We start from the raw sequence: 25172 nt of genomic DNA on the forward strand, positions 1-25172 counted from the left end.
GGAAGTCCCTCTCAACTTTGGGGGTTTCGGCTTTGCTTTGCCCTTCTCCTCCCCTGCAGGGTGTCTAGGGGAGGGACCACGTTTCTGCAGGGCCTGTCCTCTCAACGCAGGGCCAGGCTTCCTGCGGGGCCTGGCGAGGGGGAGCAGGACCCACCTGGCTGCAGCAGCTCCGCCCCAGTGCCGGTACCCAGGACGCCCCAGGCTTTCAGGCGGTGGCCCTCCTGCAGCACAGCCTGGGACAGGCGGCCCAGCTCAGCCTCCAGCTGGGGGACTTCCCTGCAGGGGGCATGGGGGAGGCCCTATCAGGGTGGTGAGGGACGGGGAAAGGACCCTCTGCTGTGGCCAGTTCTGGACCTGGCGAAGCCACACTCGCTCCTCCCCTAAGCCAGATCTCCCCAAGCCTGACTCAGAGGCACCGGTACACACCCCTGTGGGTTCGGCCCAGCCTGGGAGGACTTCACGGGCCCGGAGTCCGCCTGGGCCTTCAGCAGCCGCCGAGCCGCCGTCAGCGTGGAGCAGAAGGTGGCCCACTGCTCCTGCCTGGCACGGAGGTCTTGGCGGAGGAGCCTCAGCTGGCGACGAAGGCTCGCTGCGTACTGGCCTGCCAGACGCCCCCTGCGCCCGGCCTCCTCCTCCGCGGCCCCGGCGGCTGCCTCGGCAGCCTGGGGTCAGAGACAGCCCTGCCTGCGTGTCCGCGGGGCTGCAGACGCCAGGGACGGCAGCCCAGGGGCTGGGCACGAGCTAGCCCCGGCAGGGAGCTCCAGAACATTCTGGGCAGGCCCGGCAGCAGCGGCAAAGGGATGTGAAATCCCTAAGGGTGGGGGGTGGGGACTAAGAGCCCTGGGGCCTGGGAGACAGGACCGTGGGAAAGGGGCCACGGGGGGAGGGGGCAAGGGTGCGGGGCTCAGGGAGAGCCGGGAGTCACATGTAGGCACGACACCAGATGGGAAGGTGTGAACACAGCCCGACCTGTTGCAGCTCCGTCGGGGGGCTCCCCGGAAGCTGGCCCGCAGAGGCTGGGATGGGACGCGCAGCCCCCCACAGCTGCCGCAGAGAACGGGCTTCACTCAGGAGTCGGAGGCAGAGGAGTTTGAGCTGTGGGAGAGCGCGCCGTTCACGTGAGACGACGCTCCGCCAGCCGCGCCGCCTCTCTCGTTGCTTTGATCACAGCGCCCTCTGCTGTCCGTGTGGTGGAGGGACGCCGCAGCGCCACAGGCCCCGGACCCAGTTTCCATACTTGGACTTAAGCGTGTTCTTTTTTGTTCCCAACGCCTGTCACCTACTGTCCTGAATTTACACATTCCAGATGGGCTACCGAGGACCAGGAATGGGGATCTGACAGACTCCAGAGGTGATCTTAATAGATTCCCCTTCACTGATCTGACGCCCAAAGTTCTGAAAATCAGCCCTAAATTTAATCTGAAATCTTCTATCTCCCCTCCCGTATGCTTTCCTTTTCCCGGATTACTTATAGATAGATGGAGGATTTCTTTAGGTTCTATATCCGGTAACTAGCTCCCTTCTGCGATGAATCTGTTTTCCACCCCGCTCACTTCTCCAGCTTTTCCACTTACCTCTTCCTTGGTCTGGCTGAGTTTCATTGTCACCGACAGAGACTGCTTGAGCAGGATCGCAAAGAAGCGGTCTGGGTCAAACCACTCCAGGTCTACCTGCTCCTCGGCCTCCCAGCGCCCACCTGTCAGGGGATGGGAAGCACGATTAACCTCCTGATAAGCAAAGATAAGCCTCCCTGCCCATCTTCCCTGCCTCTTCTTCCTGCGGGTCCTCCACGGTCTAGACAGTCTTGCTTGGACGGGCAGCATCAGCCTTGCTGAGGACCTCATTAGAGGCACAGAATTCTAGGTTCTACCTCCGCCCCATTGCAGCAGAAGGTCCCCAGGTAATTCATAATCACATTGAAGCTGGACTGCCGCTGCCTGAGGAGCATACTTCGAGTAGCAGGGGTAGAAGGTGAAACACTTCAGTGTAACACGGGGTGCCTTCTGTGATTTGCTCCTGCAGCTAGTGCTGGACATCTCCTAACTTGGGCACTTTGTACACGGTTACATTACTTTTCTTTTGGAAAGTTCTTCTAATTCTTCTTCTTCTTCTTCTTCTTTATTTTTTTTTAAGATTTTGTTTATTTATTTGAGAGAAAGAGCATGAGCAGGGGCAGAGGTAGGTGGAGAGGGAGAGGCACGGAGCAGGGAGCCCGATGTGGGGCTCGATCCTAGGATCCTAGGATCCCTAGACCCTGGGATCATGACCTGAGCTGGAGGCAGATACTTAACTGACTGAGCTACCCAGGCAGCCCTTGGAAAGTTTTTATTTAGATGTCTCTACCCCCCTCTACACTGCGTACTTCCAGAACCAGGTGGTGTCTGGCGTACAGTGGCTGTTCAATAAATATTTAGTGAGCAAATGAATAAATGAATGGGGGAGAATGGAACCGTGAGTAATCTAGGAACATGAAAAAAAGAAGCAGGAGCTGGCCAATTGGATTTGGGGACACCTCTGGGATTTTAACCAGAGTCTGTGACTCACCATGATCTCCCTTGACCCTGGGGGTATCAGAGTCTTGGTGTGATCGACCTCTCCTCACCAATGTCATCCCAGTTCTTGGGGAAGTGTAGGCATCCAGGTTGTATCCTTGCTGATGCTTCCTGAAGGTGGGGTTGGGAGTGGCCTTCCGGGCCCAGCTCAGGCTGTGACACTGAATCTACATGGTACAGAATGTGGTGAAGGACAGGGGGAAGCATCTTCTTTGAAGACCGGGAGGAGGAAGATCCCTGCTCCCTGTAGTTAGGGAGCACCTCATCTTCTCTTGTTTGGATTATTCCAACTGTCTATCTCTTCGTGGTGCCCCCCCAATCCATCTTGTCTTCTACCCTATCACTAGAGTACAAATAAAAGTCTTACTAGGGTTTCTCTCTCTTGCTTGAAATCTTGTTTTGCTCAAAGGTTTTAATGGATCCTCACTGCATAGAGGATAAAGCAGGGCCCGTGAGACCATTGCGATTTCGTCTCTCAGCTCTGTGTTTGCACCGCCACGTTTGGTTCCCTGAGGAGCTGAAGGCTATTTCCTGCCTCTGTACCCTCATTCACAGTCCTCCCTTTCTCGTCCCCACCCTCCTCCCAAGCCCATTACCCTCCCAGCCCCCAATTCACCAACCCCTTTGTTAGTACAGGGACCACATATGTAATGCGGGCTGCAAAATGGCACCAGGTAGCCCATGGACATGGAATTGGAGAGGCAGTCTTGCATAGGGGTTAAGATGTCACTTGTCAGCTTTACTCACCAATAGAAGCAGGCAGAACCCCAGGAGCAGGACAATCTCCCCCAGGACTTCTGGCCAGTCAGACCTCTTTGGGGGCCTGGGGATCTTGGCGATGCCAGTTTGGATGAGATTCCTGGGAGTCGTGGGGGTGAAGGGCCCTTCTCCGAAGCACCGGCCCCCTGGTGGGAGGGTGCGGATGTACTGGGTGGAAAGAAATCTGTTCGGCCTTTCTCCCACTGTCTGCCAGAGACTGGCAAGGGGACAGAGTGGGACCCCGGGCCTGTCAGCACGAACCAAATAGTCCAGATCTTTGTGCATACCTTGGGGGAGCAGAATCTGGGTTTTCCCTGGGAAACAAATTTTTATCAAGTAATTGAGCAACTGTATGCATGTTCTGGGGTGAGGTCAGCACAGCCTCTTTGAAGCTGTGTAGACAGGGTGAGGAGCTAAATCCCATATATGACCGAGACACTGCGCCTGGATCAGTGGTGGCATCATAAGCAGGTCACATGGATACCAACCTGTGCAGATGAGCTTGGGATGTGTGCCTTCAGGATGAAAGAGAGGGTAGGGAAAGAAGGGGTAAGGAAGCAGAGGGCCGTGAGAGATGTCTGGACACCGTGAGGTCCTTGGACACACATGCTATTTTCACCCTCACAATCTTCCCTTCCCTATACATCACATGTTAGAGGGAACCCTAGGGACCCTCAGAATTATCTGTTAGGACTGTGGGAGCCCCAGACTTTGAGAGGGACACCCTGGGTGTCTCCTTCCTTGGGGATCTGTCTGGGATGGTTATGAGGCAGTATTTTTGGGGTGAGGGGAAATGATGGGCTAGTGCGTTAAATGAGGCCAATTGTCATGGACAAACCATCTTCCGATGCTTGTTGCTGCTCAGACGAAAGACGTACACCCCGGGCTGCTGGAACTGCTGCAGAAAGAGGTAGCGTTCTCCATCGTGGAGCTGGGACTCCTCACGGAGGGCCCGGAAGCGCCCCCAGTCAAATTCCGCCAGCGTATTATAGAAGTGGCCCCTGGGGACAGAAAAAGGGGGCAGTGTGCTGTCTCCTGGGGGTGCCTACAGGCACAGGGGGGTCTTTTCTCCAGTACCTCGATGATGGCAGGACTATGTCCTCTGGAAACTCACAGGTCGTACTCTGGGTAATGCTCACGGGTCACCAGGAAGACAAGCGTATCATTGATTTGGAGGCAGACTGTGGGGTTTCGGATGCCTGGCTCTGGGGGCAACCGATCCCCATGGTATGTGGAATTGAGGCTCATTGACCAAGAAGAGTTCAGATGTCCTTCGCTTGACTTTCCTGGGCAAGCAAGATACAGAACACGAGGAACAGCAGCTTTAGACGGATTCTTGCCGGTGGAGGTGGGAGAGGAGAGGCCACGGGTGTCAGCTGCGATGCGCACCTGCGTCATGGCCTGGGGGCCTGGGATCCCGGAGGGGCAGGCCAAGGGAGTGCAGCAGCTCCTGACCTGGTCTGATCAGGCCCAGGAACCCAATCCCTGGAGCAAGACAGGAGTCTCCCTCAACGTGCACGGTCGAGGGGGAGAGTTTTCCCTAGTGCATGGATACAACAGAACCTGTCCCATTCTGATTTGCACATGGCAGGACCAACTTTCTAAAAATTGAGGGGTCCCTTCGTGCTGCCCATCACCATCTAACTTCTGCCTGAAGGGGCCACACTTATGCCATGCAAAGGTCAAGGCTTTCCCGTGTGTGGTCCTGAGCGGTGGGCCCACCTGTGGCCTCCCTCTGTCCCACTGTCTTACCATCCATCCTGACCACATATAGAGGGGCAGGCTTCTGCCCTTGGTCTGAGTTGCAGGGATGGCCTATGGCGCGCGGTGAGGAAGTCCTGTCCAGAAGGTAGAATTCCTGGGAACGAGGAGGTTCGGGGTCAGCTCTTCCCTGAAGACACAGAGAGTAACACATCCACCCGCAGGGAGGCGGAGAGAGCACGGGGCTTCCCGTGGGCCCTGAGCGTCCTGATAAGGATGCAGGGCAGCGGTGGTGGTAGTAGTCTAAGAATTCCACACGGAGGGGTAACCCAGAGTCGTACTCTGGGTGCTACGCTCTGCTCACATGGGAAGATTTCCAAGACAGCTTCCCCCCTTTAATGAGCAAATCACTTCTTCAAGGAGTTTTATAGGATGAAATTAAATCAACAGGGGGGCCTTTTCTCTGGTCCCAGAGGTTGTGCTCCTGATGTGGGTTGGTGAGTAGGGTCCAGGACCCCACGCACAGGCATATCATGCATACTCCTTCTAGGAGGCAGAGGCCCCGGGTACAGTGGGCCCCAGGCCAGCAAGGGGTTGAAACTCGGGCACTGTACCTGGCTCCCAGTGCCTTCAGTGACGGAAATCCGTGGGATGCCCTTAGAGCAGCTGAGCTGCAGGACGTGTCTCTGTTCTTCGGGGCACAGGGGACCACACATCCCACTTGAGCGTTGTTCCCAGCACAGACAGAGCCCCAGGCCTGGGTCATAGCCATGGGCATCTCCTGGTGTGGCACACACCTGCACAAAGACTGAAACTTCTTAGGGACACCTCTCCGGGGGAGGCTGCCCCCAACTCTCTCCAGCTTCAGAGTATAGAGCACAGGTCTCCATGTTTCCAGAGAGGGCTAGGGGGCTGGGCCTGTGAGCTGTCAGGTGGAGGGCCAGGGGTGCAAGGGGTGCACTATGGAGACGGCTCCTACCTCCTGGGCACAGTGGTCAGTCCACTGATCCTTGGTCAAACACAGCCCCTCCTGGTTCCAGGTGGCCCCATTCTTGCAGCTCCTGTGTTCCCGCTGGACACAGCCCCTTGGCTCTCCAGCATCTTGGTAGCCTGGGAGGCAGGGGCACTGTCCATCACTGGGCTGCGGGTTGGGGAGGGAGGAAACACAGGTGAAGGTTGGCTGGTTGATGAGGAACCTAGCTGTGAGGAACCACACCTTTGGCTGTGACTCTGCCTGAGATGAGCCAGAAGAGAGAGGCGGGGGAGGGGTGGGGAGGTCAAGGTTCAACAGGGCTGGAGAGGACGCAGATGAGAGGGGAAGGTGACCAGTACATTCTGGTTAGGGTCCAGGTGGTGCTGTCATTTTAGCCAAAAAGACTTGGGAATTTCAGGAAAGGAAGGATTCACATGCATAGTTGTTGGCTTATAGGGAAAGTTCAAATTGGAAGGGTTTGGACCAGGGTGTATTTGGGGAGTGGTCATGGTGGAGAACAACAGACTGCCCTTTCTCCTGAGTAGGGTTGCCAGATTTAGCAAGTAAAAACATAGTGCACCCTGTTAAATTTGAATTTCGGATAAACAAGGAATATGTTTTCAGCGTAAACATGTCTCATTCAGTATTTGAGACACTCTTATGCTAAACAACGATCCATAATTGATCTGAAATTCAGGTTTAACTGGGCACCCTCTATTTTATCGGGCAACCTTACCCCCGCATCACTTGGAAACCTGAGCTGACCCTGGTCAGGTTACACCTGAGCTGAACTTGACCAAAACAGTCCTGGAAATGCAACTTGTCCTTGGGTCCTACCGCCAGAGGACGTACCTGGAACACTCGGCCAGGCCCCAGGCAGACACATGTGTCCTTGCCTTCCTCCGGCTGGGTGGCCTCCGAACCACAGGGAAAACAGGCATCCTGGCCAGGCCAGTGGTTGAAGAATCCTCGAGGGCAGAGGTGGCAGAGGGGGGTGTCATGGGGACCTGCTCCAGTGAGGAAAGTTCCGGGGGGACAGGGAGCAGGTGGTGAGCCAGGGCAGAGCCTACCTGTAGAATGATGGGCGCACAGCAATTAGGGCTGAGACTTAGCTTCCGGGAGCTGCCGTCCCCAGGTGATTCCCCCCAGATGCCCTAGGTGAACCCCAGACTATTCCCTTTCCCTGCTTGGGGGCTTCTGACCCCCCAGCCCAGGTGCTTCGTGAAGCCAACCTCTCCCCTCAGAGCTGTTTGTCTTGCCCCTACCCCCTCACTTTATCCCCAACTCCTCCGGGGCAAATTCAGCCCCACGCCCTACCCTCTGGGCACCCCAGTTGGCGCAGCTCTTCTGCACAGGGCTTCTGGTTCCCGCAATCCTGAGGAGTCTCCCTGCCCAGGCACCTGGCGCTCTGGAAGGTAAAGCAGAAGACTGCTAGACAGGCCCATGTCCCTGCGATGCCTCCGAAGGATGGAGCCCTCACCTCCTGGGCAGGGGCGACAGTGGCAGGGAGAGAGGCCCACATGGAGGTTGGAAGAGGATGGACAAGACCTCTGGGGATGCAGATGGAGAGGGAAGAGCAAAAGGCAGAGACACAGTGACAGCAGCACCCGGAGAGGACGAGCTGGGGGTGGGATAGGTACAGAGAGAGATCTGGGCACAGGGATCTGCGCGCAGAGAGAAACGCCAGGAAGGACAGCCTCTGGCACTTACAGAAGCTCCAGGGAGCACTCGCTGAATACTTTATGAGCATGAAATCTGAGAGACGGATCCTCTGGGTGGCTTTGGCCCAGACAATCAATACCATACGCCGTTTCCTTCCCAGAGTAGCCAGTGGGGGTGTGTGTATAGAACCGGGCTCAGTGAGAGCAAGGCACATTCTAGCTTCCTCCTTGTGCAAGGCAAAGCCAATCTCTGTGTGCAAAATCCTGCAGGAGAGGCACGAGGGGAATGAGACACAGGTTTCTGCCTTTGCTGCATGTTCAGCCAAGTTTCAGAGATCTGCATGATTTTAGCATTAGGAAGTACCTTAGAGATGATTTAATTCTCTCCTCCCAATTTACAGATGGGAAGACTGAGGCCAACGAGATGGACAGTTTTTTTTTTTTTAAGATTTTATTTATTTATTTATTTAACAGGGATAGAGACAGCCAGCAAGAGAAGGAACACAAGCAGGGGGAGTGGGAGAGGAAGAAGCAGGCTCATAGCGGAGGAGCCTGATGTGGGGCTCGATCCCAGAATGCCGGGATCACGCCCTGAGCCGAAGGCAGACGCTTAACCGCCGTGCCACCCAGGCACCCCGAGACGGAAAGTTTTAACAGAGTCACACAACCAGTCAAATGCTCTTCAAGAAAATGCATACACGAAATACCCGGAAGCGCTAAAACAGCCCGGGAGCGCCTGAGATACCCACGTGATGCAACGCGTCAAGCTTGCAGCAGGTGCTGGAGAGCAGGGGTAGAGACCTGGCCTCATCGTTAATTACCTTTGGAAATGAGATAATCAGTTAATTTATCACTTATAAAAAGGTGATAATAAATAATACTGCTTGGCTTTCTTCAAGAGCAGTTGTGAAAATCAATCAAGCTCACAGGTGAGAAAGTGCCTACAGAGCCACGAGGCGCTAACAGAAGTGAGGTCTTGTGGATGAGGTGTGGCTGCAAAAGAAAGGGAACTGGGACTCTGGGACTTTCAAGGCCACCCACTTTATAAGCCCCACTTAAATTGTAAATAAGATCCCTGCCTCCAAGTTTGAATAATGCTGGCTCAGGATGGCCTTAAGAAAATCTGCTTATGACTTTGTAATCAGGCTTTGGTTTTGAGAATAATAAATGTGTCTCTGACTTGATTTGTTGCATTTAATTCACCCTGCACGACTTGTGATTGGGTTGCTTCTAAAAAGAGATCCACCTGGGGACGCCTTAACTTCATTCGGTGAGGCATCTGCCTTCAGCTCAGGTCAGGATCCCGGGGTCCTGGGATCGAGTCCCGCGTTGGGCTCCCTGCTCAGTGGGGAGACTGCTTCTCCCTCTGCTTCTCCCTCTGCCTCTGCCTGCTGTTCCCCCTGCTTGAGCTCTCTCTCTGACAAATAAATAAATGAAATCTTTAAAAAAAAAAAAGAGATCCACCCACTCAGGACAAGGTGTTCCTCTACTTGATGACACTTGACTTGCTCATCCATTTATTCGCCCATTCCACAAATATTCGTTGTGCACTTACTACATACCAGGCTCTCTGCTGGGGCTCCTGATGCCCCCAAGAACTGGATGCTGATTGTGGAGCTGAGGTTGGAAGGGGAATTACTGACCTGCAGAATTAGAGACGCCTTGCAGAGACATACATGTGGGGGAAGACATTAAGACCCCTGGGAATCTATGTTCTGTAAAACACAGCTTACCTTGGTGCTGTCCAATAAAAACGTAATGCGAGTCACAGATGTCATTTCAAATTTTCTAGTAGCTGCATTATAAAACTAAAAAGAAACAAGTGAAATTAGTTTTAATAACATATTTTATTTAACCTAATGTAGTACCTTAACACCTAGTCGGTATACAAATTAATAGCATGATATCTTACATTCTCTTTTTATACTAAGTTTTTGAAATCCATTTTATACTTACAACAGATCTCAGGGAGGACTAGCCACGTGTCAAGAGCTCAGTGGCCCTACGTGGCTGGCAATCACTGTACTGGACGGCACGGGGTGCCATCATCTGGTGAAGCCACTTCTCTACAAGGTCCTCTAGGCTGGTGTGTGCCCCTCTGCCCTGCACATCACCTCTGCCACCTGCTTTGTTCTCCTGAGGGGCTCAGTCAACCTGCCCTCATCTTTCCAGAAGGTGGCACTGTGATCTTGCAGGAAATGGCAGTGGTGGGGGTGGTGGTGTCGAGTGGAAGAAGAGGATATGCAGTTGTGAAGGAGGATGTGTGTGTATGTGTGCGCAAAGTAGTATCAGTACCTTAATTATTTTGGTAAAAATAAAGATTAACATCTATGTCATGTTATAACTCTCCAAACATTTTACTATTTCTGCCAGTCGCTCGGGGATCTTTTAAATTTAATTTAATTTAATTCCTTTTTTTCTTTTATATATATGTATAAATAAAAATTATATATATTTAAGGTGTACAACATGATGATTTGATACACATGACTTGTGACATGATTACTACCGTCAAGCTTCTTAACATATCATTTCCTCACATCGTTATCATTTCTTTTGTGTGATGAGAGCACCTGAAATCAACTCCCTCAGCCTCTTTCCAGTATTAAATACAGTGTTACTGACTGTAGTCATCATGCTGTGAGTTAGAGTTCTAGGCTTCTTCATTTTATGTAATTGCAACCTTGTACCCCTTTTGCCCAAACCTCCCATTTCCCCTACTTCCTGCCTCTGTAACCACACTTCTACTCTCTGCTTCCATGAGTTCAACTTTGCTTTTTAGATTCCACCTATTAGTGAGATAATACGGCATTTGTCTTTCTCTGTCTAGCTCCTTTCACTTGGCTAAATATCCTCCAGATTCACCCGTGTTGTCACGAATGTCAGGATTTCCTTCTTTCTCATGACTGAATAGTCTTCTATTATATGTACTTACCGCATCTTCTTTATCCATTCATCCATCGATGGACACTTGGGTTGCTTCCATGTCTTGGCTGTTGTGAACAATGCTGCAGTGAACGCGGGACTGTAGATGTCTCTTCAACAGACTGATTTCATTTCCTTTGGATGAATAACCAGGAGTAGGATTGCTGGATCCTATGGTAGTTCCATTTTTAGTTTTTTGAGGAAACGCCATACTGTTTTCCATAATGCCTGTATCAATTTACATTCCCCCCAACCGTGCACAAGGGTTCTCTTTCCTCCACATCCTCGATAACACTTACCTTTTGTCTTTTTGATGATGGCCATTGTAACAGGTGTGAGGGGATATCTTATTGTGGTTTTGATTTGCATTTCCTTGATGATCGGTGATGTTGAGTATCTTTTCACATATCTGTCTTCTTTTTGAGAAATGTTCATTCAGGTTCTTTGCCCATTTTTAAATTAGGTGATTTGTTTTCGTGGTATTCAGTGTTTGAGCTCCTGAAAGGGAGATTGTGATTCAGTACTATAGGTGATCTTGGGTGTGGCCCAGGATTCTGCATTTCTGACAAGGTAAGATGAGGCTGTTGTCACCACACTTTAAGTAGCAGAGTTTTGTGTGGAGGATTGATGTGCACCATCCTTCTTGATGCTCACAACCAATCTTGTGGTTTTTGCGTGTCCCTAAAGACCACACTCTTTGGTAGTTGGTCTACATTTGTCTCTTCCAGCTTTTTATACTGTGTCCCTGAGCTCTCTTTCATATTCACTGTCTCCTAAAACTTCCCTCTCCAAGGGCAGTGTCCCCTGGCTGGTCTAGATCTTTCTAGATTTTACTTCTGACTTTACCTGCTTCTTCACGGCTTCTGACAGGTTGGGGACTTCTTAACTTCCATGATTCTGAAGTCCTTTCAGTCTTATTTTTTTTCCTCTGTTTTTCCATTTTTACTTAAGTTTTTTTTTTCCTGGAATATGGTTGATTTTTTTCTTGATAATTTTTTTAGAACAGTTTCAGACTTACAGAAAAATCACAAGGACAGTACAGAGAGTTCTCATACACCTCACACCCAGTTTCCCCTATTATTAACATCCTACATTAAGTTGATGTATTTGTCAGAATTAAGATCCCAATACATCATTATTAACTAAAGTCCATACTTTGTTCAGATTTCTTTAGTTTTTACCAAATGCCCTTTTCTGTTCCAGCATCTCATATTACACTTCGTTGTCACGTCTCCTTAGGCTCCTCTCGGTTGTGGTCGTTTCTCAGACTTTCCTTGCTTTTTGATGATGCTGGCAGTTTTGAGGAGGACGCATAAGGCATATCGTAGTGTGCTCCTCCATTGGGATTTGTCTGACGTTTTTCTGATAATTAGACTGGAACTGTGGGCTTGGGAGAGGAAGACCATGGAGACAAAGTGGTGTATACACCACCTCACTCCAGAGGGCATACTATCGCCATGAGGCATCACTGTTGATGTTGACCTTAGCCACTGGCTGAGGTCATGTTTGTCAGGTTTTCTCCACTGAAAAGTTGTCTTATTTTTCTCCTTTCCATAGTGTGCTTCTTGGGGAAAGGGAAGACGTATGTCCCCCCCCCCCATGGTGGGGCATCTACATAAAGTATATGGAATTCTTCTGCATGGGAGATTTGCCTTTTCTCCCCTATTTATTTATTCAATTATTTACTTATATTAGAATGGACTCATGTATGTTGAAAGCCTTTTTTTTTCCCTCCAAATGACCCAGTGTTAGTCGTTGGGAGCTCTTTCAGTTGGCTCCCGAGTCCTTTGACATAACCCATCATTGTGGATTTTATTTTTTAAAAGTATCTCCTTACTTTCTGGCACTATCAGAGGCTCTGGGCTCATCTTGTACACTCGTGCCCTGGTCTCAGAATCAGCCATTTCTCCCAGGAGTTCTGGTTCCTGTTCGGAAAGAGTGGAATTAGGAGCCAAGGTCTGGGAGCTCGGCACGCTCTGGTCTCCTATGTTTCAGCCACTTTCCCCTTCCGTTTCTGTTAGGTCTCCTGTTCTCTGCCCACTGACCACAGGGCTTTCCTAAAAACGAGTCATACATTCAAGCCAGCAATAGAGTCCTGACTCTGCACCAGGACTTCGTGGGAGATCAAAAATGGATAATGTACAGTGATGGAGTTCACAGTCACGTGTGGGAGGTGGATGCACACAGACGTAAAGCCAATTTCTAAGGAACTAGTGACCCACGCAGCCTATGGGATCCGGGAAGTCTCTGAGCTCAGAGCTGAAGGAAGGGTCTACAACCTCTATAGCCTATTTGCAGACTCGCATCAAATCTGCCTTGACTGGGGCCCCAGGAAGTGGTCCTTCTCTGGATGGAGCAGCGGTTGCTGATGCCGAGCTCCCCACTTCTCCATCAATGCTTCTCCCCTTGCTTTTTGGTTGAGTGTGTGTGTGTGTGTGTGATTTTTGCTTTTTCATTTAAAGCCAGTTTACAAAGAAGGAAGAATATGTCTGTTGACTCTTACACACTTATTCTGTGAAAAACCCACCCAGATGCCTTAATAGGCTCTGTCAGGAGTGAATGGTCCCACGGCTGCTTCCCAAAGCCCATAGAGAGAATGAGCAGACCCTCTCCAGAGCCCTGAAAATATATGTGGCACAGAGAACTTCAGCAATACCGTAACATTTTATTTCTTAAGTTGGGGGTGCTTGCATGGGGGGGTTGTTTTTATTTTCCTCATTCCTTTTTGCGTGGCTTAAACATTTCATAATCACATTTGAAACACATTAATGAAGAAAAGGGAAAAGACGTGTGTACAGCCTTGGTCTACGTGACCCTGCACCCTTGCTCCTGGAGCAGACTGACCTGCCAGACACTGACTGCTCCCAGCCCGGAGCCAGGGAAAGAGCATCTGGTTTGGGCCAGATGGGTGTGCCGGAGCCTGTCTGACCAGGTGTTGCTTGGTGTCGATGTGACTCAACATCTAGGTGGTGTGGCAGAGAGAGAACTACCCCTTCCTCCCATTCTCCTTGCCCCCTCATCGCTGAGGCCCACCTCTGACTCCCCAAGAGCCTTAGAGCTGTGGCATAGAGCCAACCCTTTCCCTCAGCAGGGACTTGCGGCTGGCGCCATTCTATAAGGGCCAGGGAGGACTTGAGGTCTGGAGAATTATTACCCCCTCTCCCCCATCCTATGGCGACATCTTTGCCTCTGTAAAAATGGACTCACACTTCCTCATCTCCCATCTAAAGCCATCTGTGAACAAAAACCTGAAAAGGGCAGCTCTAGGTCTGGCAGCAGCCAAGAAAAACCAAAGGTCCTGCCAGCAGCCGAGACAGGTGGAAGGCAGAATAAGCAGGAGGTCAGCTGGGGATGCTGCCCTGGGCCAGGGGTAGGAAGTGTGTCGGAGTCTCTGGGGGAAAGAATGAGAATGAGGCCGGCACCCAGTGTATGCAGCCTGGTCACTGTGATATTCTATTTGCAAGGCTAGGCTACGCAGACTTCAGGCCCAGGACATTGTTCCTGGTGGGGCTGGTGGCTCCTGACAAGGAGGCATTAAGGATGTCTGCAAATTCCCTCCTCCTGAATTTGCTTGACTAATGAAACGTGGCAGAAGTGAGATTCTGGGATTTCTGGGATTTGTGAGCCTAGGCCCTCTGAAGCCTTGCTGCTTCTGTGCCATTCTTTCAGAACATTCTATCGGGGAGCCTTGATCTGCGATGTAAAGAGTCTCACTACCCTGAGACCGCCATACTGGAGTGGCCACATGTAGGCCCTTTGGTCAACAGTTGCAGCTGAACCAAGCCTTCCAGCCACACCTACTACAGCATAAGACCTGAAAGTGAAGCCTCATTAGACTCGCAGACCAGCCTATCGGTCGGTTGAATACCACAGAGTAATCCCCACAGACGTTGCATAGAACAGAAGAACTGGCCTGGCTGAGCTCGAAACACATTTCTACACTACAGCATTGTGAGATGTGATGAAAATTATTGTTGTTTTATGCATCTTGGTTTTGGGGTTGTTTATTACACAGCAGCAGATAACCGAGACAGCCGGGGTGCCTACATCGAGGCCACCTGTCTGATTATCAACTTCCAAATCCTGCATTAATATAAGAGACAGGGGCTCATGGTTCCTTCTCAAAATGGCATGGCAGAGGGTCTGCAGGCGAGACTAAATGTACTGAGCATCTCTTCGAAATGGTGTCCCAGAAGCTCTTTGCTTGAGCTAGTCCTATGGGTCCTAGGGGTGAATTGTTGAAGTAAATAGGAAAACTGACAGAGAACGACCAGGTGGTGGGGGCAAAGGGTGTCTAACTGTGGAGAGGCTGGGTGAGCCTGGGAGGCTGAACACTGTCTGGAAGAGGAAGAGAATCAACTCCGAGGACTAGGAAAGAAGTGACTGGATTTCGGCAGGAGGATGTGGGGGCCAGAGCTTTCCAAGGAGAAGAGCAGGGGGTGGTGGGAGTATGGGAAACCTTGAGTTGATGTCTGGCCCGGGGGTTCAAGCAGCCCCTGGGGCTGGCACCTTCTCCCTGGCTCTGCCCGCTGCTGGGCTTGGCTCCCTTTAAAGAGCTCTGCTGGGCGCTGGTGATCTCACACGAGCACTGCAGGTGCAGGCCTGGCCCGTAAACCACAACAGGGCCCCGTGCTGCTACAATGCACAGGGCAAAGCATCCAGAGGGGGATAAAGGCTGATTATTTGTTTAGCATCATTAGCAAGAGTCCCAGAACTCGTCAGAAGCAAAGCAGAAACTTTTGTATGAAGGAGATTAAGCCTTAAACTCAGCTGAGCGAGCTCTGCTGTGTGGAGTGGCTTTGTTGTGCCTGGCATTGTGTGTGATTATATGCAAATCACTGGGAGGCCTCCCTGGGGTCCTGACCACAGAGGCTTAGCTGCCCTCCCAGGGTAGGAGTGGGCAGGAGAGGGGGCAGGCATGTGCACCGGCCAGAGAGCACCCAGCACTCCAGGCAGGGGAAGCCTGTTTTCCCTCAAGTTCAGGAAATTGGGGTTTTAAAAAAGTGTTTAATATGCCATACAGAGGTTTCTGATGGTTGCATAGATGCCTAGGGACAGAAGTGCTACTGGGGAAGTATCACCGGAAATGCAGGGCACCATGCAGTGAGGGTGGGGGTTGCCCTTATAGTCAGGGTCCCTCTGACCATAATACCTGGGGCATTCTCTAGCAATCTCTCTTTTGAAACTTAGAGTCATATATATGGTTGCCAAGATGGGAACATATTTTGGTTTTCTTTTTTTTTCCTTTTTTTCTCCATCAACCCCTAGCCAGAAATCCTAGTGGCCAATCAGAAGGACTTGAGATTATCCCGGATTTATTGATCCAGAAAATGTTTAATGTTTGCTCTGTGCAAGCTACACTGCTAGGTGTAGGGGGTGGGGAGTGGTGGGTGGTTGGTGAGAACAGAGATGAATAAGATAGCTCTGTTGTTCAGGAGTTTACAGATAAGATGTGTACCCAGATAACTAAAATACCTGGGGGAATTTGGCAAGTGCTGGAGAAAAGGCCCTGAGAGAGTGCTTGACTTCAGTTAGGAAGGGATCAGGGAAGGCTTCCAAGAGCCAAGCCCTCGAAGGTCTGGAGGCCAGGGTGGGCAAGGGGCGAGGGGCTGCACAAGCCAAGGCGTTCATGTTGGAAAGCATAGGGCGCAGACTGGCAATGTGCATGGGGACACATTGTGTCCCTGGGGATTTGCCAAAGCAGCTTCTGCATACTGGGCCCAGTCTCTTTTTGTGCTAGAATTTGGTCTGACACATTGGAGCCCACAGTCTAACCCACAAATGTATGCAGGGAGTCTGGGGTCCTTTTCAGCATCTGTGGAACAGATGTCCCAGAGACTTCTGTGTCCCACCTGCCAATGGCTCTGTGGGTGCCCCGGTATCCTCCTCCTTTGCGTCCCCCCCACCCCGGACCTGAACAGTGTCTTCAGCTGCTTCTAAGTCCTGGAGGGCACAGTGAGCTTGGACATCTCTGAGGCTCTCTTCCAGGTGGGCATAAAATGCTGCCCAGCTGGGGTCAGGGGTGAGAGTCATCAGTTCCTCCCCATGAGAGGCTATGCGCCTGGCAGGGGTCCTGCAGGTCTGAGCTGAGCATGAGGGTAGAGTGAGCTACGCCCTGGGCTCATTGTATAAGATGTGTTGGTGATGGAGATTGCCCAAGAACATGATCAAGGCTGAACAGAAAACCCAGGAAGGTTGGGTGGCCAGGCCATCAATCAAAACCTGGACAGAACGGTAGAAGCACGTAGGAAACCATAGGATGAAAACGGGGGCACCCAGCCTGCGTTTCCGAGTTGCAGAAAGCCCACGCCATCGGAGCCCTAACCTCATCGTGGGCAGAGAGGTCACTCAGAGCCTTGCCTGCCTCTACATGCTATTTCTAGAGGGAAAGACACTAGCTCTCAGTCGCGTGCAGCTCTTGGGGCCAGATGGAAGCTTTGAGATTTGGGAATGAGAACTACTAGCTTTGAAGACAGAGCTACCGATTCCTTTCTACACCCTCCACTCCAGTCCCCATCAGAGCACCTGCCTCCCCAGGGGCCTCTCAGGGGCAGTAAGAAGCTGACGGTCACCGGGCCCTCCTGCTGAAGGGAGATCTGAGCTCTGGAGGATGAGAGTTATGGTCTACCACCCACAAGATACAGTCCTTTCCTTTTGCCGGATGTTCCTGTGAGCATGGGGTCCCTGGGTTCTGAGGGGTGTAAAAGATGGAAGACTCCCTCCACCCCCCCTCCAAAAAAGAACCCAAACTCAAACCAAGTTGCTCTTTGGAACTGTGTGTCCTTTGCCCATCAGAGGAGCAGATGCTCCTGTGAGGGCGCAGGAGATATTGGGGGGCTCCAGTCAGGAGCTAGGCAGGAAGCCAGGCAGGAAGAGCCCCAGAGTATGGAGGAGTTCAAAAGAAGTTTGTAAAGATATTGTCTGGACTGGGTTGAATAAAAGACACCGGCAGACGGGGCTGTTCACCTGCTCGGCTTTTGTTGGGCTCTGCTGTGACCGCTCTCCACACAGCACTCGGGGTGGGGTGGCACTGGGGAGGGCGCGCTGTCTGCCATCTGCAGGAGCAGTACAACAAACGCGCACGTGCCAGCCAACGGAAACTCTCGGCAAAACAAACACGCGAGGAGGGCGCCGGCCTGCAGTGTGGTAGGGAGGGCGGGCGAGGTGAGAGGGCACCTGCCAGGGGCGGGTGGCCCCAGGGACTCTGCCTCGCTCTGTGCCCTGGGCCGGCTGCCTGGCAGTGCCGGGGTCAGGCAGCCAGGTGACAGCCTCTCCTTCATTCAGCGGCCAGGTTCGAAGAGCCGGGGGTTAGAACCCATTCTATAGATCACCAGTACCCATGGTCCCACCCTGGGGTCTTCAGCAGGGCATGCAGGGTTAAGCAGCTTGGGTTCAGGGCCTGGCTCTGGCGCTCTGCTGAATACCTCTCTGAGCCTCTTGGTTTCCTATCTGTAAAATGGGGAGATGATAATGCCTAACCTAGAAAGTTCTTCAGAGAATGGAAATGATATCTGTGAAAAGAAACTTTGCAAACTGATTGTCACTAACCTGTTACTTGTGAGGCTGACAGACTGGATCACAGGTGCTCGCTCCTGGCCTGTGACACCAAGAACATGTATACATCAGGGAGGAGACCTCCAGCCTGGGCAGGTGGCATCTGGGAGGTCCCTCAGCTTATGGGGAAGAAGACTGGACTTACACCGGGGTTCAGGTGCCTGGGCCAGTGAGGAAAGTGGGAACCAAGGTGGCATGGGGTGGGGTACAGAGTTAAATCTGATGGCTTGGTGGCACTAAGTGTTGGGCTCTGGCCTTGGCAGGGGTTGAGACTGGAGTATAGATCTTCCCCAACATCCTTGCTGTCCTGGCCATCGGCGTTCCTCCCCTTCCCCTGTATCCACACCTCAACACAGTGAGTGGCAGCTGGGGCCAGTGTCCACAAACCTGTTGGGACAGGGCAGGCCGCTTGTTTGCTCTTCCCAGGGCTAAGCCTGGTGGGCAGGACCCAGAAGTATTATGTTACTTAGTCAAAGAATTCCTTTCCTTGCCTGCCTCCATTATAAAGGGGAAATAAACCCTGAGCTGTCTGCCCTAGTGGCCCCAAGCCAGGTCCTCAAGTGTCATTTCTGGGGAGCTGCTCTCCCCAGGGCAGGGTGCAGCCTCCAGGGAAATACAAGCCCTTCTTCCCCTTCCTACAAGTGGTGGTGGTAGTGGTGGGCCTTCTCCACCACCCCTGAGGAGGCCCTGTGTTCTCCAACATGACCCTTGAATATTTTTCTCATTCTAGGTCTGAGCTCTTGAGAGCAGAGTAGGGCTTGGAGCTCTTCTTGTCCCAGTGGAGGCCGGGACTGGGTGGCTGGGTTTCTGGCCCAGCAGTGGGTGGTGCTGGTGTCGGCACTGGTATGTTCCAGCAAAGAGAATAATCAAAGAGGTCTTTTGCCATCGCCTGCGGCCGGGTGCCCTCGTCTGTGCTTTGAGAACCTGAGATGGGTTTTGGATCCCCCAAGGCTTGAGCTGCTGTACTTCAGAGTTCTGGTCAGAACCAGGCAGGCCTGGAGGACCCTGCACCAGACTTTCTGAACTGCATCTCACTGGAGAGTCCCAGGACCAGGTGAGGTCTGAACTTTAGAGATCCGCCAGGTGAGGTCCTCTTATTTTGCCCCCAGAGTTGGAATACCTGATGGAATGCTTTCCAGGGAATCCTCTGGAATAGTGTGATGTGCATTTCAGGACCATTTTATATCTGTGGCCCACTGCCAACAATAAATGCCGGTTTATGAATGAAGTCGAGGCATCCTCTCCTTCCTGTCTCCCCTGCTGGGCAGAGTCCGCCTGGCTTGGCCCAGCTGTGATGACAAGGGCTTTTAGAACTACTTCTCAGAGAGACAGGTATCTTGCTTGAGAAGCAGCGGCAATCAGATTCTGTTTCTGAAGAATATGAAAGCTTACTTTTTTTTAATAGCGTGAAGTCGTATATCATTAAATTTGGCTAAGACATCTCCCTGCTTCCAGACATGTTCACATTTCTTCTACCTGGCAGCACAAAACTGTATTTGACTTGCTAGTCTCTCCCCTGTCTGTTCTTTTCCTTGCATCTTACTGAAGTATTGGACTGCAGTGTGGATTGCCATGTGTTCCCTGAGCACCCATAACCCAGCTCTGAGTGATCCAGACAGAGGCGCCATGATCTACATTCTTTCATGCTGCCCCTCAAGGAAATGTCTCACTCAAGCCTTCTCCAAGACCGTCAGCACCTGGAGAGCCAGGATCACCTGTGTCTTCACTGCCCTCCCTCTTCCTGCAGGAGCAGTGCCTGGCAGCAGTGATACTCAGTGAATATTTGTTGAATGAACAGAACATCAGAGGAAGGAGTAGTAGGTGCCCATAAGTGCTCACTGGTTTACTCTGAGCCACTTTGTCTTGCTGTATCCCTCTGATGGGCTCGGTGTTACATTTTCCCTCTTCTTACCTCTCTGACAGAGTCTCCTTGGCTCTAGCTCCGTGTTCCTTTTTGTTCAGTTCTCTGGCTTCTGCTCTGATCCCTCTAAGTGTCCTCACTGGGAATTCCAGCCACTCTTGTGTTGATGGCTATAAACTCTGTGTCCTCAGCTCTACACTTTGCTAAGGTTGGGCTCATCCATCTCCAGCTGACGGTGGGCTAATGAATGGAGTCATGGAGTATTAGTGTCAGAAGGAATGTCAGCAGTTACCTGACCTAACCTTGGCATTCACCCTCACCTCACTCCCCATGATTCTTCTCTACTGTTGTTAGGAGGCAGCCTGTTTCATTGTCGGCCAGCCCTGGTGGCTGTCCTTCATCTCACTTCTTTCCCTTCATCTGTCATCTTGTCTAAATCATTAACCTCGGATAGCAGGAGCCATATCTTATGCAAATCAATTAACATTTGTTTATAAACAGTGCATATTTGATAATATGAAAAGTTTGAATATTTAACTTAGGTGAGAGGTACTCTTCCCCAAATGGGTTTTGGGGGTTCTCTCCTACCCTCTGGTTTTGGAATCAGAAAGCCTTGGGTTCGGATTCGAGCGCCATCATTTAGCATCTATGAACCTTTAGGAAAGTTACTTCTCCAGGTCTTGCTTCCCTCCTCGATGAAGCAGTGATAATAGCAGTCCCTACCTTGTAGGCTCGGTAGGTGGATGCATGAGATACTGTAAATTCAGTGTATAGTGCAGGGATGGACATGTATCAAGGGCCCTAAAAATGGGAGTTTTTGTTATTATGAGCAGGCTGACATTGATACTGAACTTGGGGCTCCAGGCCAGCCACTAAGCAATATGTATGCAGTTCTTGCCTGTACTTCTCCATCCCCAGCTCACCTCTGAAGACCATGCTGAAACTGCAGTCCTTTGTTTCCTGGGTGAAGGTACAAGGATCAGTTCTCCCTTCAGATAAGTCCATTAATTTCTGCTTCTGGATAGGGAACGATTCCACGGCTGCCACAGACACTATGGAGCACAGAGGAGAAGAAGGAAGCTGGTCTATATGGGGGTTGCTGTGCTGAACTGCTTCTACCTCATGATGCCTGCCCTCAGGGTGCTTGTAATCCGGTGGGAAGGAAAGGCCAGTGTGTGTGGAGTAAGTAGGAAACAATACCTGCTTCATAGGACGAAGGGTTACATTGTGATGGGACCTCAGCTGAGAGGTCCATTAATATGGCAGTTCAGAGATTAGGTTCTGGAACCACAAGGATCAGGACTCTAATCTCGGTTCTGTGGGGCTTGGAGTGAATTACTTGACCTCTCTGGGCCTCCTCCTCATCTGGGTTTCCTGGGGAGGATTGAATGAGGGCACGCACTGAACAGTGCTCAGCACCGCACAGCACAGCTCCCTAAGCGTGACTGTTGTTATTATGCATTCTGCATTCAGGGGGAAAGAGAGCTTACTGACGCCTCTGCTAATCGGAAGGGGTGAGACGTAGACAGTTAGGGGGAGGGGAGAGTGCTTCGTAGACGGAAAACAACAACAGAACACAGCGACAAACAACACATAACAAAAACTCACAAAACAGCAATGGCCCAGAGCCAGGAAAGACTAATGTTTAAGGACAGTGGGATGTGCTTCAGGACCGGATCAGAGAAGGAAATCAGGGAGGATCTGAGACAGTAAGAGGGACCAGCTGAAGGACACCTGAGGTTGGACAGTCCCTTCTTTGTATCCTCCATTGTGCCTCTCGTGGCATTTGGTTCAGCAAATAGTTATTGTTTGCTACTGAAATCCTTGGTCTAAGCAGCTGGGCTTGTGTCTCTCACAGCGAACGTACTTCGTAGGCTTACTGCCTTCTGAGGTGTTTCTATTTCTTGGTTCAAAGCCCCATAAATGCCCCTTTTTCCTAATATCCTCACATTTGGTCAGCAAATTCAGGGGAACCTTATCTGCACTATTTATCATCAGAAAGCTATGACGTATCTTTCTTCTCAGGCTTTATCTTCCAGACAGAGGTCTCCGCCTCATTTTGGAGTCAGAGCTGACTTCACCAGTTACTGCCTGACCCGAGAAAGTTACTCAGCCTCCGTGCTCCACTTCCTCACGTACAGACTTCAAGGAACGTGCCTGTGAGCAGCCAGCGCGTCTCACGGCCCCTGCTCTGCCACGCTGGCTGGACTGTAAGCCTGTCTCCCTCCCAAAAGTGTGACGTCAGACTTTGTCAATAGAGGGCGGCTGCCTCAAAAGTCTGCTCTTGTGAGGAATGGCTTAAAGGGTAGGGGGTTTCTGTCTGGGTGATAAAAATGTTCTGGATTAAATAGGGTGATGATTGCACAACATTGTGAATGTACTGGAAGTCACGTAACGGCATACTTTGATGTGGTTAAAATGGCGGATTTTATGTTTTGTGACTTGTATCTCAATAAAAAGAAGTAGGTTGCTATGAAGATGGGACAAATTTGTGATGGGAAAAGTTGAGAACAGTGCTTGGAACATAGTGAGTGGTCTGATACAGTGACTCTAATTTTGCTTAGTGACGTAGTGGTCTGTCACTGGACCACCTCTTCCTTAGACCCTCACACTGTCTTCCTGGTTATTGGAGCCTCGCTGCCCCAGAGCCGATTCTGTCTCTCAAGCTGGTGTCTCTCACACTGGCTCCTCAGGGAGCAGAGTGAATGCCTGCACTCCCCCTTCTCCCAAATCTCTCCAGACAGCTGGTGGCTGGGGCCTCGGTGTAGCAGCATGGGCCAGAGTGGCCAGATCGCGGAGGGGAGTCAAAAGAAAGGACGTAATGTTAGACTTTGTGTCCCAGGGCTCTGAGCCCTTGAGCCAAAGTTTGCCTGACTGTTCTCCCCAGGGCCCCGCTCTGGTCTGCTATCCCCCGTGTGGTGACTGAGGAGCCCAAGTGTGCAGTCCCCAGCTCCTTCTCCTCTGGTTGGAGGCTTTGGAAAGTCTGCAGATCAGTGGAAGCTGTGGAGGCTCACAGGACAGGCATGCAAAGAAAAACAGCAGGAAGCACGTGGTAAGGTCGGAAGAACTCCTGAGGGCTGGTTTGGGGAGAGCTCTCTTTAGAAGATGATTGTAGGTGATGATGCAGGGAAAGTGCAGAAAGATGGGGAGGTATCCTTCACCTCCTTCCTCTTCTGTCTGTGTAATAGTCCTCCCCAGGTGGCTGAGCCTGGAAGACCGGTGTTTCCATTGCACACAATGTCGTTCATCCAAACCCAGGGTTTTCAGGACGGCCTAACTCAGGCCTGTCCTGATATCCCCGTCTTACCCACGCACTTGTGGGACCACTTGGACTGTGAAACCCCTCCCCCTACATCTTCGCATGGGGCTGCTTGCCAGGGAACTGTCACAGAGCAGGAGGGGAGCATGCTGTGGATATGGGCTGCCTCCCTGCAGAGCTTGTGTGTCCTCAGCCTAATGCTGGGGGTGGGGGACACTAAAAGCACGTGCCTCGTGATGTGACATCTCTGTCACTCTGTTGCCACTTTCCATTGAGCTGACTCAGGGAGCTCAGGAAAGCAGGCTCGGCTGCTTGCTCTCAGGGCTCCTGTATCTAACCCCTATCCCCATGAGGTGGCCATAGCTTCATGGTGGCATTGGTTTTGGGGTCCCCGAGCTGCCAGGGTCTCCCTCTGAGGGCTTCCCTCAGACAGAGTTACCAAACATGTTTTTCATCTTTATTAATCTGCTCGTCTTCTCACGTTTCCCAGGGCACAGCTGCATTTCTTATCTGATGGGCTGGCTGCCAGCCCCATGGAGCCTGACAGTTACAAAGGGTGGATTAGCTGCAAAAGAATATTTATTAGAAAAAAAAATCCTTTTTATTCTTCTGTCCTTTTTGTGGAATTAGTCATATATTGCCTGGGTGAGATAAGAGCAGCCCTTTGTGAGCTAGGAGCAGAGGTCCGGCATCTGGGGTATTGGCAATGCCAAGGTGAGTGGTGACAATCCTCCTTGCCTGCCGTGGACCATCTCTCTCCCGGCCTCTCTTGGAGGATCCGGCTCAATTTCACGGCTCAGAGAGGTCTATGATGTGGCTGGCTTTCTCCAGAAAGAGGACCATCTTTTTGTGCACGGGCCTCACTTTTCTTCTAAACTCCAGGGCTAGAGACAAGTAGAGAACTGACCACTTGGTAATTCTTTTTCAATTTTGTAGCTCCACTTGCCGGGGTTTGTTTAATGGCATTAAGAGAGAAAAGAGATGTTCCAATGGAAAAATGGAAGCAGCAGTGACTTTCCTTAGGCATTGATGGAGAAACTCTGCCACTGAGGGAGTTCTAGGTTTCCAAGGAAATCAACTCCTTTGTGGGAAATTGATTTTCATTCTGCTTTTGAGACTTTGGTGGTAGGATTGCAAATTGAAGGTGTTTGCATTTGGCTACCGCAAGCCCAAGAAATGTCCCGATTGTGCCACTCAGAGTCTGTGGGAGCTCCCAGAGGACAGGCTCTGTTAGGGCACATCACTTTGAGTAAACTCTGAAAAGATGTCAACTTTCCCACCACAACCTGGGAGCTGCCGTGCTAGACCTGCCTGGGCCTGTCTGCTTCTGATGTCGTGTGATACAGGGGAGGTAGGTAAGAAGCCCTGGCCAACGGGGTGACTTCTGATCTGGTCCTTCTGATGCCAGTGGTGGTCATCATCTGGAATTTGGGCCAGCCTGGGCTCTTGGGGTCATGGGAAAACCAATGAATCAGGATCTCTAGACGAGGAGCTGGGGTCTCTGAGCGTGGAGGGAGAATTACTGTCAGAGGAGAAACCACAATAAAGTATTAGGGCCCACAAGGGACATGGAAGATGGAGACCATTGTTCACCCATCACCACTAGAATTCAAATCCCCTTTGATAGCTCCACCACATATATCACACATATTTCTGGTATATTCTCTATTGCATAGTCTCCTTGAGGAGAGACTATGGCTTTTAGAAGAGAAAGTGTTTTTCCAAAGAGTTTTGGTGTCCTCAAGAGAAAAGAGAAGGTGCTAAGATCTTAAGGAGACACGAGTGCTCACGAGCTAGACCCCCCCGCCATTTTTTTTTTTTTTTTTTACTATTTTTCATTCACCTGTCCTTCCCACTGGCCCTTCCTTCATAGTTTCTTGGCTAGTCTCATCTCTTTTTGCATGGAACACTCCTTGTCTCTTTGGTG

General features: G+C 51.2%; 1 protein-coding gene across 1 annotated transcript in view; it reads right to left on the reverse strand.

The window, feature by feature from the left end:
* Positions 1-10895, reverse strand: part of LOC148108818 (uncharacterized) — a 37775-nt gene extending 26880 nt beyond the window's left edge. The window contains exons 1-13 of the mRNA XM_087868035.1: positions 10871-10895; positions 6838-6953; positions 5992-6153; positions 5064-5202; positions 4701-4796; positions 4426-4597; positions 4150-4312; positions 3300-3479; positions 2545-2719; positions 1575-1807; positions 970-1095; positions 423-662; positions 155-299 (exon numbers count right to left, since the gene is read on the reverse strand). Of these exons, the coding sequence (XP_087724161.1) occupies positions 155-299; positions 423-662; positions 970-1095; positions 1575-1807; positions 2545-2719; positions 3300-3479; positions 4150-4312; positions 4426-4597; positions 4701-4796; positions 5064-5202; positions 5992-6153; positions 6838-6953; positions 10871-10895 (1972 nt within the window). The remainder of the gene's footprint in view (positions 1-154; positions 300-422; positions 663-969; positions 1096-1574; positions 1808-2544; positions 2720-3299; positions 3480-4149; positions 4313-4425; positions 4598-4700; positions 4797-5063; positions 5203-5991; positions 6154-6837; positions 6954-10870) is intronic.
* Between the last annotated feature and the right edge of the window lie 14277 nt (positions 10896-25172).

The sequence above is a fragment of the Ursus americanus genome, chromosome 16 (assembly GCF_024610735.1).
Source record: "Ursus americanus isolate L20-20 chromosome 16, mUrsAme1.1.p, whole genome shotgun sequence".
Lineage (NCBI taxonomy): Eukaryota > Metazoa > Chordata > Mammalia > Carnivora > Ursidae > Ursus > Ursus americanus.